At 40.7% G+C, this 14,569-nt stretch overlaps 2 protein-coding genes across 2 annotated transcripts in view; one reads left to right on the forward strand and one right to left on the reverse strand.

The window, feature by feature from the left end:
- Positions 1–478: 478 nt before the first annotated feature.
- Calhm4 (calcium homeostasis modulator family member 4) lies at positions 479–3,330 on the reverse strand. The gene is made up of 2 exons (XM_038338343.1): positions 2,770–3,330; positions 479–865 (listed from the first exon to the last, which is right to left on the reverse strand). The coding sequence occupies exons 1-2, from the start codon at positions 3,328–3,330 to the stop codon at positions 479–481; spliced, it is 948 nt and encodes a 315-aa protein (XP_038194271.1).
- Positions 3,331–10,102: 6,772 nt separating this feature from the next.
- The window catches only part of Trappc3l (trafficking protein particle complex subunit 3L), a 44,133-nt gene continuing 39,666 nt past the window's right edge, over positions 10,103–14,569 (forward strand). Inside the window, exons 1-2 of the mRNA XM_038339665.1 lie at positions 10,103–10,144; positions 13,423–13,520. Coding sequence (XP_038195593.1) covers positions 10,103–10,144; positions 13,423–13,520 — 140 coding nt within the window. The remainder of the gene's footprint in view (positions 10,145–13,422; positions 13,521–14,569) is intronic.

Consider the following 14,569-nt stretch of genomic DNA (forward strand, 5'->3'; position numbering starts at 1 on the left):
GACAATAAAATGTTTCACTTAAATGAAGACACGGAGAAAACCAAAGACTAGAGAGAGGAAAGACAATGGTGGAAGACAGAATCAGAGCGGAAGGAGGAAAGCGTTTTGCTTTGCGTTCATGGAATGGAAGGCATGGTGTCCTGGCTTTCCATCTTCTGAACAGCTCTCTCAGGTCGCTAATATGGGCGTGTGGCAAAATACCATTCGGACTGATTGCCCACTAACAGAGCTAAATGCCTATTTGACATGACTTGAAATTCCGTACCCATTTAAAACAGACCAACATGACGCAATAGCCATCATGACCCCATGTTGACGTTTTATAAGAATGGGAGGTTCTCTCTCTATGAATTGATTTTGGAATTAAGATTTTGGGTGGACTTCTGTAAATCGTGCCAGAGAGATAGGAAAGGAAGAGTTTGCACCAGAACCCTAGCATCGGGAAATCAAGCGCTCTGAACTTTGAAAGGTACAGCTATCAAGGCTTCAGTTCAATACCTTCTTGTCTGTCTTCCTCATTTTCCTCAACCACCCTTTCTCCAAGGAAGCTATAGGGACCCTGTGTGGTGTCACCCACACATAGAATATTGGGTATGGAAATCTCTCTCCAGTCCTGGCACGAAGGAATGCGAATATGTTTGATGTCTTCACTCCCAGGAATGAAACCAAACACTTTCTTGATGCGATGTCTGATGAGAAGTCGCGAGTGTTCCTCTGCGGCTTGTTCAAAGAGCGCTCTCTCACTCTTGAGGTGGTTGGACCAGTAGTGATGCTGCATAGAGGTGAGGGGAGAGCAGCATCTTCCCAGACATTTGGAGACCAGAAAAGCAATGGTTGCCAAAATGATCAAAATCCAGCCCAGCATCTACACATAATTAGTAGGAAGATAATTAGTAGGCACAGGCATCAATCAATACAGCACATATTCAAGAAGCAGTCATGGTACGAGGGAGTCCTACAAACCTCAGAACTAAAATGTGGGCCTTTGCTTCCAGGTTTTAACATATAATACACAGTGACGGTCATTTGATGTGGAAATAGCTGTGATGGGAGGACATTGCAGCCTTCATATTACAGAGGAATTTGACCTTTTCATGTGGGCTGGGTTCTAAGTACTGCCCTTGAAGTGATAGATGCTATAAACCACCAATCAACCTTATATAAAATGCTAAAGCCTCGTCCTTTGCTAGGACCCAATTTCGCTTCTCAATCATTAGGTACAGACGTACACGTCTGATGGGGGCTTAATTAGTATTTGATAATGATGCTGTCAGAGGCACTAATGGCAACCTCCCAAGCTGTCCTCAGTGACCTGCTACCAAGCACTCAGAGACTTATCTCCCTGCATTCCTCTTATCTTTGCAGTCAAAGATGTCAGCAAACAACTATAGGCTCTACCTTAAAGTTCCTTATTGTTTTCTTTGTTTAGATAAACTAGCTTTATTGTGACTACTTAGTATCTGCTTTTTATATTTATATTTTTTACTATTTATTTATTTTTGAGACAGGGTTTCTCTGTGTAAAGCCCTAGCTGTCCTGAAACTAGCTCTGTAGATCAGACTGGCCTCAAACTCACTGCAATCCCCCTGCCTCTGCCTCCCAAGGCTGGGATTAAAGGCAATGCCACTGGCACTGGCAGTATCTGACTTTTTCCTTTCTTTCTTTTTTCTTTTTGTCTTAGAATCGTTTTGTTCCCTTCTGTACCATTCTTTAAGAAATATTTGGCAACTGGAAGTAAAGTGAAGACAGACTTTTGGGAATGCTAACAGTGCACAGTCACAGGTGGGCATTGCAAATGTCTTTCTCCTACAAGCTTTCCCAAGCTCCTCTGGCTGAGCTGGTTTTGTGACTAGTCAAAATGAGGTAGACAAACAACACTAAAGAAAACCCAAAACCAACTGTGACAGAGCATATCTTAGTGGAAATTTTCTTTTCTTTTTCTCCATTTGAGTATTATTGCAGTATTTCAGGGTTCTGTGTCTCGGTAGTAATTTTTCTAACAGAACAGTATCAAAATAACTGAAGGAGAGCAGGTCAAAAGCAGAGGAAGCCTTTACAATTAGTACCTTAAGATAGAAGAAACTTTTATGATATTTCAGTGCTTTAAAAATATGTTTTAACTCAGCCCTTAGAGAAACTGATGACTTTTTCTTGCCAAAATGAGAAATTGCACTTCTGAAATTTAACCAAAAAGTATTCCAGGCTCATGTCTTCCTCCTAGCCCATCCCACTCTCTGCCACCAATTTGTCCATGCACCACTGGAGATTTTAAAAATATAACTGAGCTTCCTATAATTTCAGAAGAGATTTTAAATTTAGAGGAGCACAAATGTGAAAAAGAAACAAAAATGAGATTTAGTAATATGGCACTATTCTGATAATACTTACGATAATATAATGATTCTAACATTCATTATTTTAACAGACTGGACACAGTCGTGAGCTCTTTAAATGTGTTAGTTAATTTTCTTATTCACAACCATTTAGGTGACATATTCTATTAGCTTTCTTTCACAGCTGAGGAAAGTTGGTACAACTTAATAAGCAACGTGCCAGTCATGAGTGGTAAAGCAACAGGAGAGAAGCTGGCCTACTGACTTCTAGCAGCTTAACTCTGTGTGCAGCTGCCCAGTGGAATTCATTCAGGTGCAGGGGATCTAGCGTGTGCTACGTAATCAGATAACAGGAGAAGCAGCAGACACGGGCTATCTTCATAGGAACCATAATAGGTTTGGGATAGTACCACAGAAAAGGAAGTCATAAACTCACTTGTGACTGGTATCTGTGGAGAAGAGCCACTTCGTCTCTTACTGGAATCACATCAGAAGGAGCCGACGTGTAGCATGGAAACCCAGCTAGGATCTCGTCCCGTTTGCTGGCGGTGACATTAGCAAACATTGGGTACTGGTCCACAGAAACAAACTCACTTGCCGCACATTCATAGTAGGTGCCTGTCATCAGGGTCACTGTCAGCCACGTCAGTGGAGCAATCAGCGCCCTCCCAGTGATGTTGAAGAACATGAGGCAGGCCAGCCTCCTCTCGAGAGGGCTGCTTCTCCGGTATGGAGGGGTACAGCTGCAGCAGCAGTATTCGCTGGCGACTGTCCACATCTGGCCTCTGAGAGCATAGCCAGCAATCAGAAGGATCACGGCAGGAACCAGGAGAAAAGCCGAACCGTAGTAGAAGTTCTTTCCGGCTTGACACGGACAACTGAATGTGTAAGAGGAGAACAGTTGCTGCACACAAATAGTCAAGATCGCAATCAAAGAATTGGTGCACGTTCCACTTCTCTGTAGAGACGAGAGAAGACAATTGAGACTTGGGCTCATCGCGGAAGCTCTGACCCAGCTAGCTGGTGGCCCTTTCTGATCTCTGGACTGCACCAGCTGTGACCATTTTATAGGATCACACTGGTTTGACTGGTTGTGTCAAGTGACCCAACATCCTTGCTTGTTTAAAGGATCCCTAGACTCTTCTCATGTTCTTTGTAGATCCTGAGCTAATAAATTCATACCAGATAGTAGCTGTGAGGAAGAGGAGGGGCCTCAGTTCTGTGTGAAAAGAGCACTTTTCAGTGTCCCTTCAAGGACGACCACAGCATACTTGCCAAACTGACACCCTCCATCTTGCTATGCACCACTTTGTACGATACAAAATGTTAAGCATCAGCCAACACAGCCTAGGAAGTGGAACAGAGGCACTCTTAAGGCCGTGACAGAGTCTATAGCCAAAGCATCACAAAACACAGAGAAACGTAAACTAACAAATATTAGAGAAATCCAAAATTTCGAGGTGGTCCCAAAATGTTGTCTAAAAGGAAGGGGGCCAGGCATAACAAAGCCTTTCTTAAACAAATATGTTTGTCAAAAGACTATTGCCATATGATGATTTAAAAGTTAAACTGCAAACTTATTTCGATGATATCCTTTGCTTGTGTGAAAAATCTGATTATTTGTAATAGTTATACAGTTTTAAATAAGAATATAAAGATCAAACATGTAAGCTGTTTGTGCTTTTTAACTAGGAAATATTTACCACACAATTTCTTTGTACAGGGTACTGGACAGAGTTTGGTTGGATTTATGTATCTTTTTTTCTCAGACTCTAGGGTGGATGCGGTGAAGCATAGCTTTAGTAAAATGAGACAGTATAATGAGACATTCAAGGTGCAACACAGAAGGATAAACAATATAGTCAAAAAGCATATGAGGACACATAATATAGAAAATATAACTAGGCACGAGCCACAAGGCTTGAATTCCAGTACTTGGGAGGCAGAGGCAGGCAACTCTGAGTTCAAACCCAGCCTGGTCTGCGTAGTAAGTCCCAGGACAGCCAGGACTACATGGAGAGACTCTGTCCCTAAGCAACAAGAAAATGAACTCTAGAAATACAAATGTATACCAACCGAAAGTGGACGTGCGTTGCTGGGAGCGTGGGGAAGGAGGAATATGAGGAGAAGTGAAGAGCCACGAGAAAAACGTTGGGAAGTATACATTTCTACTTCAGTGTTCGGATTTGTAGAAGAAATGCCAGCACTATCAAAAGACTTTTTCTTTTCCCAGGAAAGTAGGCCAGGGAATTCCAAGCAAGGTCACACCAGGAAGTAGCAGCCTGGGTCAGAAGGTGGGAGAAGGAAGAGAAAGCCTAGACCAGAACCTTTACTAGGGTATCTTTGGGGAAGATAAGGCAGGGCAGGGAACACGTAAGCTTGGTTTTTAAACAAATCTAGTGGCTTTGGGGTGTAGAGATTATCCCTATATATCTGCAGCCTGGCAAGGGTCGATTAGGGCAGGAGAATATTAATTCAATTTGTGAGCATTTGATAAGGTGATGGCTCTGGCATTTGACCTCTGGCTCACTGGGGAAATACAAATAGCTTATTATTTGGCCCTGTAATTAATGGATACCAAATAGATAAACATAGGACAGGGTGATAGAAATGTTAACTACATTGACTAAAAATGATCTCTATCCTTATCAAACTGTATATCAAATATGTCTTAATAAGCCATAAACATTTAAATTGTGATCACTGAAAGACTAGATATACCTAATCTTTAGACCATTTAAAACATAGCGGGAATAAAAGGAAAATCTTTATAGGAAAGGAGAGAATAAACAAAGACAAAAAATGATAACGAGAAAAGACAAAAGCACAGTATAAATGAGACCAGCACACCAATAATAACAATAAAATATTTTCAATAGCTATCCATGACTGCTTACTCTCTGATAGGCATTGTGTTAAGAACACTGAATCTCCTCAACAGTCTAGTGTTGAGATATGACAAGATTAAAGAACTTGCCTAGCACCACACACAGATGAATGGAGGAGTCAGAACTAGAACCCAGGTAGCCTGGGACAGGTCTTTATCCACCGCACCAGAACTGGTTTAAACCTGCCCATGCCGTGCTGCTTACAAGTGACACTCCTGAAACTACCACACACAAAGTGTGAAAGCAAAGACATGGGATCATGGGTGACTGGGAGTAACAGAATCAGGAGACAGCAAGACTGGCTCACTGCACACTTCATCATCATTAAAACAATACGTCACAAAGATAGGAAAATGTCAATGTGTACATCCATGATTGCATAACTCTAAAATATATAAAAGGAAGATCTGGCCAAATAATAAAAAAGAATTCTTTCACAGAAAGACTTTTAATGTGACACTAACAAGTGAGTTGATCAAATAAAAAAAAGTAGTTAAAAGATTAAAAAGAATAAATTAGAAGTTTTGCCTAAGTCAGACTGTTAAAGATACATGACATTCTTTGACCTAAAAATAGAGGATAAATATTTTATTTTGTAAGTCTCACAAATAATTTCCCTCTAAATTGTGTGGGTGATGCAGGGGGTCACCAAGGAGCTCTCGGTATTGGCATCCAATAACAAGGAGATGGATTCAGAAGCCATGACAATGGTATACCATAGACGCTGGGTTAGTAAAGAATGGTATAGGAGCCAAATTGGTCACTGCTTGCTTTGTCTGGCTTAGGAATTAAGAATGACTTTTGCATTTTAAAATGGTTGAAAAAAATCTGTGACATGAAAATTAAATTAAGTTCAAACGTTAGTGCTTATTAATAAAGTTTTATTGGAAAATAGCCATGTCTGCTTGGGGATGGCTGTTTTTGTTGTGACAGCAGTATGGAGTTATCATTACAGAACCTGTATGACTGCATAACTTAATTTACTCTCTGGTTCTTTATCGAATATTTTTCTGACCTGATGTTAATCTGTATAAATAAATCATCTACAATGGCAGGTATCACTGTAGATAAACGTCAGCAAACAACCTTGAGGAAAAAGTTCTGGCCATGAGGGGTGAGCTGTATGGCACCACTACAATGTAAAGTTGCAAGCGCTATTACATATTCTGTATGGGTAGCAACATGTGTGGAACTTTAAAACATGCATAGGAGTGATAAATACCAAAGTCCACAGAGTGACAACCACTAAGGAAAAGAAGATAGAGCTAAGAGGTTCCCGGACAGTTTAGCTGGTTCAGCCCAAAGCACATATAGCAAAGCTTAGTAACACGTACCATGTTCTTTGTGTTTATTATCTCATATCTTAAAATCTATTCATTATAGTATCTGGTATATGAGGAAATGGGTAAGAGAATTATAGAGCCTTCCTTCTGGGAGCTGCATAGGACACAGCAGAGCACAGGTTGAACCCTCCTGGAGTAAGGGGTTTGTTAAAGCAAATCTGTAAGGATTTGCTTTGTAGATTTCTTTATGGCTTAGCCACATGTGCTAGCTTTGGGTGAACACTTCCCTCGTCCCTCCCCACTCCACACACTTAAGCTTTTCTGTACCTGTGTTCTACCTTTCGCTTTAATGTCATGTGTGTCCTAATACCCTGCCCATGTCTCTGCTGACCACACACCCCTTTTCTCATAAATACACATGTATCAAATTCAAAGCTAGAATCCACATAGAGATGGAACAAGCTTGTTGTTCTGAGCCCAAGTATCCTCACTTAGTATCATATATTCTAGTCACAAGCATTCTCCTGTAAATTTCTTAATTGCAGTTTTCTTTATCGTTTACTTTGATAAAAATGAATCCCAAAGTTAGTTTGCTGTTTGTCTGTCCCTCATGTGGCTTTCACATGTATAAGACCCACAGGGACCCCGTTTCACAGTCTCTCTCATTGAACACAACTGCGGGTATGCCCGAGAAAGCCAGATCAGAGCATTACAGCTATCCTTAGCAGGTGGGGGGGGGTCACAGAACAAATCATAAATTAACTTTATATCAGGGAATCAGGTTAAAATAAGCCCAAAGATCAGCTTGAAGTAAAAGAGTATGGTGTGTGAGTGTGCATGTATTTGTGCACATACATACATACATACATACATACATACATACATACATACATACATGTTGAGGCCAGGGGAAGACATTGGTGTCTTCCTCTGTCACTTCTTAATTTCACTGAACTGGATTTCACTGGTTCCATTAGGCTGGCTGACCATGAGCTTGCAGAATCTGCCTGTCTTAGCCTGCCAATGTTGGAGTTCTAAGGACATGTAGTTATGCCTGCTTTTTTAGAAGGATGCTGGGGATCTAAACTCAAGTTCTCTTGCTTTTACACTGTTACCCATTGAACTATCTCCTTAGATCCTAGTAAAAGAAGAAACAGGACTCCATACAAGCCCTTTGGTAGCTGAGGTCACTATTGTCTTCTGTTAGGATCTTCCCAAGTCTTTACTCAATTGCCCCGCTGCCTCCCAAAAGAACTGGGGTAGAGGTGTGGTCCAAGATACTGTTTACTTGTGGTGATTGACAGCTGGGTATATTTGACAAGATTGAAGAATGCTTCTTTCTCAATCCCTACTCCAAATTCTATTGTAGCCAGCTTAGCGGTTCTTAGTAGAAGTAGAGATGCAACCCTTGGGCATTATTTTGAACCAGTTCTCCTCCTCCCTGCTCTAGTGCCCGGGCACATTGGTCATTTACCTTCGGAAGCACCAAACCACATCTTCTCCTGTTTAACAGTGGGGTGATTTTACATAAAAAGAAGGGGCCTGGGGGAATGCAGGGTGTACTCTGATGATGAATGACTGAGTGTCATAGTCTGAAAAAGAGCAAACCAGTGTGAAGGTGACAGTAGCCATGGCTGTGTTTGCCCATGATGTGTACTGTGTGCCTGCCAGGCACTCAGCTCCTTCCTCAGTCAGGTCCTGAGTCTGACCTTGAGGGCCGTTGGCTAGCAAACAGCCTTGTCAGTCTGGAGGAAGGAGCCACCTTTTCTAAGGTATCAGTGACATCTCAAGATTTGTAGTGGCCTTGATATGCCCACAACACAGCCATGATCACATATGGTTGCTGATTGCAGTGCCACTTTTCCCCAAGACAAACGCATAGATCTGTCCTGTTTCTCTCAGGGATCTCTTACCTTTGAAGCCCAAATTATCCTCACGTTGGCAGCAGGCTGTCAAATGCACACTCATGGTTTAGTGCCTAGTTCTAAAATTTGTTTTATGGACTATGTTAAAATGTGTACAATAGACAAAAGTGGGGGGTGACTGGGAATCTGCAAATGTAGTTTGATTCCTACTCTCCAGATCAGTTCGGAGAGCTTTATCAGTCTTTTTATTTTTATACTCCTATCCTGTAAAATGGCAATGAATATCGTACTGAATACTTCACCAACTGTAGTTGAATTAAAATATTATAGACAGCGAAAACCAAGGTACGAGCTGTGAAGTGGTAAATGTAAGTTATCAGTGTGCCCCTAAGAAAGCTGTCAAATCCCCAAGCCCAGTATTACTGATTTCCCTGAGACCATGGTTTCATAGACCATAAACAGTGTGGCACTACTTCACATGGCGTAGAATTCCAACCCATAGATTCACCTCTAAGAAGAGCCTGTAGTAATTAGTTTTTATACGGTGCATTATACTATGTTTTACGGTGCATACCATCTCTTTGATAGCCAAATTATTCTGTGAGGTAGGTATTACCGTTGCCATTTCACAGATGTGGAAACTGAGCCATGGAGCAATAAAGTGGCTTGTCCAAGGCCACATAGCCAGTAATCAGGAGAACAGCAACTAAATCGGAGCCTTGCCAACCATCTGGGCTCTTTCAACTGTGCCACACTCTTCTTCAAAGTGCTTGCCCATCTTCACCTTGCAGGAAGAGTGCGCCGGAACCAAGAGGACTAATTGTCTCAAGATGGAAGAAGCAGAAGGCTGCCTCCTCAACCAAGGTTTCCATGTCTATTTCTGGAACAGCTTTAGACTCACGCACCCTGCCTGCATTTGTCACGATGAGAGTTCTTATTTGAACTTTAAATATGTGTACTTTTGCATAAATAAAGAGAGCCTCCAATAGCTCAGGAACTATCAAAAGAAAGCCAAGGGCTTGCTCTCTCTGCCAGAATCATTATACATTATTAAACTACAGAGCACCCATTCTGAGCAACAGCTCTGTAAGAAACTATCAGCTTTATGCCTCCTTTAAAGTTGCTGATTGCCGAGTTACCTTTTCAATGCTGTAAACCCACATGATGGGGGCAGGAAGTGCTCTGGGGACAATGCAAAACTCATTTGTTGATGAGGTTTAAACTCAGGATTTCGTGCCCGAAGATTGCTGATCCCGTCTCTGTAACGCATAGAACAATCAATACCAAGTGAATAATGCTAACGTTAAATCTGTCTTGGATTGCAAAGGTTTCTGTTTGTGATTTTAAAACAATGCCTTGGCATTCGAACAAAACACCACTCATCAACTCCCTGGGGCTAGAGAGTTTTTAGTGTCTTGGTGCTTTTGCTCTGACTTCACACACATTGTGAGGCTTTTATGTGAGCCTCAGTTACAAGTGAGGCTGTTCCTTGATCAGTAGCAGGTTGCAGAAATACAAGACACTGCTGCTGTTCACCGTTTTGGTGGGATTTTTGTTTGTTTGTTTTTTTCTCTTCCATTCAGCAAAGAGCAAAGGCAGGAGAGAAGGCTCCTGTACCAAGGCCGGAAGGAACTTGCTAAGACTAAAGGCGAGAGAGGACTATTCTCCTGATATATGCCGAAGTCAGAGACCGAAGAAAAGAACTGAAGATCACTCTTCACCTGCCAGGAGAGATGTCTCGCCCTGCACCCAAAAGGCCAGAATATCAAAAAATAGTAAGACCTTTTTCAAATAGCCTTGCTTCTACTTCCCAGTAAATGTGTCCTTGGGGTATGTTTTATAAATTTTGGAAAATAATGCTACAAATAGAAGATTTCAGTGAAGCAAAGATGATGTTAAGTGAATGACCCTTCTGGGAAGAGTTACAAGTATCTTTTAATAGTGTAGCAGAATAATCAATTCTTTATACAGATTTTTAGGATCTTCTTTTCTGATGGATGACTTGAATACAGGCATCAAATATTCCTTTTTTTTCTAAAATGTGAAAACATCAATCATTTGCATTTTATGTTGTATTAAATAGCAAAGGAAATGTATAATCAATTGTGTGTAAAATTAAATAGGAAAAGAGCATTGATACACTAGGAATCAAAAGATTGTCATTAAAAATACATTCCCTACTCTTAAATGTGTGTGTATTTGGTGTGTGCTATTGTTTTTTCTATAACTTTGAAACTGATTCATTTCTAAAATGTTTTGGTTTCAGTACATTTAATTTGAAGCAATATTCGTTTCTTTAAATAAACCTTCTCATTATAGCTTTACTAATTCAGATATTACAGATAGGAAAACTTAGAGTTATGATTAATGCTGTTTTAGTTATTTCAGGGACTGGTGGACGTTTAATGTTAAGTAGGTGATTTCAGCTCTGTGCTCTCAAGGCTGCATTGACTAATTGGTGTGCATCTCAGTTGGAAATGCCCATGAATGCCTCATCTGGCATTCTGGAATCTTGAACCACTTTGTTGAACTATCAAATGGCAAAAACATATAGCACCTAATTCATATTGTGCCTAAATCACTATACACACACACACACACACACACACACACACACACACACACACACACCACAGTTTAAACCTTTTTATATGGGTGCACCCAAAACCACAGGGAAAATTACAGGAGTTCTAATTTTCATATGCAAGTGGTTCTCTATTGTTTTAAAGAAATTCCGGTTGCTATCTTGGGGTCTGTAGTATGGCTTTGTAGACCTACAGAGAACGCTAGATATGCTGTTCACAATATAACTTCTGGTCATAAAGCAGGATGGGCCTTTATGGACAGTGTATTTCAAACTCAGGTGGAATTTAACATGTTGCAAGACGTATTAGTATATCCCATGGCAGGTGGTGGAGAAAGAGACAGACAGACAGACAGACACACAGACAGACCGACCAACAGACAGACAGAAAGACAGGTAGGTAGGTAGGTAGATAGATAGATAGATAGATAGATAGATAGATAGATAGATAGATAGATAGATAGATAGATAGATAGATAGAGCGCTGAGACTCCAAAGCAGGCCCAGGCCGTGACAGACAGACAGGAAGGGCACAATTTCTTCTCTCTTCTCAGTACAAATTCTTTGTGTAGAGTAGTGACAAACACATTCCTTGTCTTCCTCTCTCTTCCTCTCTCTTCCTCTCTCTTCATCTCTCTTTCCCCTCTCTCTTCTCCTTCCCCCTTTTCCTCTCTCTCTCTTCCTCTTCCCCCTCTTCCTCTCTTTCCTACCTCCTGTGACTTCCTCATTCTCTTTGGTTTACTTCTCTGCTACAGCATTGCTACACAGCAATGTTTAATTTTCTGTTGTGGTTTCTATATTAGGCAGAAGCATTATGTATAATACATCGGTATGTGGTGTGTTCTGTGTTGAGCCTCTTAGAAAGTTTATATCACAAGAGCAGGAATAAAACTGAACATTTGTGACCCTCAGTATTAGGTTCATATTATTTTTGTTCAAATCCCTTGCTTACATCCCTTATTTCCTAGAAAAATTATTAACATTATTTTCCTAGATCTGAATTATATGCATTGTTATAATACCAATTAACATGCAATATAAATTAATTTTTAATGTCTATTCTACATATACTTATGAAGTTTTGTTTCTAGTTTTCACATAAATTGGTACAAACGTACCAATATTTAGATTCTTTTCTTTTAAAATGTATCAATAATAAATATATCCACTTGGCAAAGAGGCATGTTTGTCAGGATATAAACTCACACATCTCATCCAGATGTCTCCCAGTGGGGATACTGAGGCACTGGGTTAACTTTGAAATCATTTGCATCAAAATTCATGGTATTTTACAGAAGCTATTTGGTTGAGTAAATAACTTTACTGTTTTTTAAAAAGACGTTCACATCCATCTTTAAAATAAAAACCCATCCATTCTCAGGTCTCTGCTCCCCTACATATGAAGAAGACACTTGATGGGAGAGGGAAGGATGGCTCTCCTAGCCTGAAATCCACAGTGACCTCTCATGGAAATCGAGTCCTCTGTGAAACACGCTTACTTTCACTAGTGTTCCCACTAGTGTTCACTAGTGTTCCCTCTTCCATTTTCCTCTGCCCCCTCCACATTAGTACCTCAGTGATTAATGCTGTCTGGAGTTGGAGCCTGGAGTTGGAGGGGGCCTTCTGGCTTCAAATGGCTGGGCGAGTATCTGCAATATTTGGGTCCTCCTTTGGCTCTGTAGGATGGACAGTGTGGAATGTGTTCTCCACAGGTTTCCTTCCCTTTCAGAAGGAGCACTTCTTGGCAGGAACAAGACAGACTTTTTCAAACTAAAAACTTGGCCAAACTTTCTTTTTTGCTCTTATTTTCGTCCTCTCTGTACTAAGTGAAGCCTGACTGGAACTCAGTTTTAATTTTTGCTTGTAATTCGCTCTAAAAAAGATGGAACATAATTTAAAGTTCTATTTTTAAAACAGAGGCAGTAACATTTATATTTAGGTTCTCTAAAAATCTCCTCTTTTCTCTAAGCATATTGCGAACAACAATTCCTGCCAGCTTGCTACTGTGGCTGGGATCATTCCCAAGCCCCCTGGCAGATCTGGAACTCCGAAGAAGCTACATGTACTCACAATTAGCCTCACCAGCTATTCTTTCCAGCTGAGAAGAGGCAATGTAAAGAACAAGACATTCCAGAATAATAATAATTGTATCAGAAGTTAGTAGTTAAAAAAAAAATCCCTTTCTCCACTCCTCCACAAAAATACGCATCAAAGTACGCAACAGACACAAATCCGTCAGAAGATGTTCTCATGGGAGAATCTAGACCGCTCAGCTCTTCTTCCAGTCTAGCCGTGTGTGCAAATAAGTGCAAGCTATGACTCGAGAGTGCAAATTGCTGCAGTCCCCGGGGAGTGGGAGAGGTTAAGAAATGATCTCTGGGTGTGATTTCAACCCGTAGACTAAAATAAATAATATAGCGATCTACTGTCAGACTGTCTGTAATAAAACCATGCACGTTTTCCCCGCAGAACAAAGACCTTTTTGTACTCACCTATGGAGCCCTGGTTGCCCAGCTATGCAAGGATTATGAAAAAGATGAAGATGTGAACAAATACTTAGATAGAATGTAAGTAGATGTCTCTTTGCTGTAGAGTATCTATTGCTTGCTAATGTCACCCGCGCTTTCCAGCTCCTCATGCCTCGCTCCACCTCCCCAGCTACTCCTTGGCTGCTACAAACCACATCCAAAAGTGGAACATAATTTCTTACAACTCAACTTAAAATAATAGGGAGGAGCTTTTCTCTATTTCTATCAAATATAGAACTCTCTTTTTCCAGGTTGGAAACGATCTCTTTATTAGTTACATATAAGCAGCTGACGGGCTGGAACAGAAGTGTACTTTCAGTAAGATGATGAAATATCCACTTTGATTTTGAATTTTCACAATTCCTTACAATGAAAATGTTTGTTTTCATAAGGGTGGGCCACCTATTGGGGCCTATGCAATAAACAAGCAAACAAAAACACCCTAAGAGTTGTCGCCCAACAAGAAGACAGACATATGACCAGTTTTATTGAAAGGGGACTGCCTTTCTCTTATATAGTACTTTCATTGCTTGTTAAAAAAAGATTTCTAATATAAAAAACCCAATCTTTTCTTTTTAAGTAAAGCCCATTTCCCTTTTTTATTTTGTTAGTGAAGATTCCTCCAGTTTACATTCAAACTTCTAGTCCTCCCCAAGTAATTTTATGATCACCAAATTATTGCAATCTTGTCACTATTTTTAACTTTTTTTGGCTGTTTTATGAGCACGTATTTATTACAGTCATAATGGATTTTCTTGTGTCGCTTTCATACATGTTTTCGATGTATTCTGATCACATTCACTCCTCTATCCTCTCTGCCCCTCTCTCGTCCCCTCAAATCCCCTTCCTCTCTCACTAGCCCCACTTCTTTCACGTCTCTTTTATACCCGGCGAGTTTCAGTGGGGTTGTTTACAGGAGAATGGGCACCTTGCCAGTGGCTGCACCACTGAACAAAATGTCCCTCCCTCCTCCAACAACCAGTACCTGCCTCAAAACAGAAGGAAAAGAGCCCAGGAACCTCTCCCCTACTGTAACAGACTGCTGATTGGCGCACTTTTGTAGAAATCGTGTGTGGGTAGTTACAGCA

The sequence above is a fragment of the Arvicola amphibius genome, chromosome 8, assembly GCF_903992535.2.
Source record: "Arvicola amphibius chromosome 8, mArvAmp1.2, whole genome shotgun sequence".
NCBI lineage: Eukaryota > Metazoa > Chordata > Mammalia > Rodentia > Cricetidae > Arvicola > Arvicola amphibius.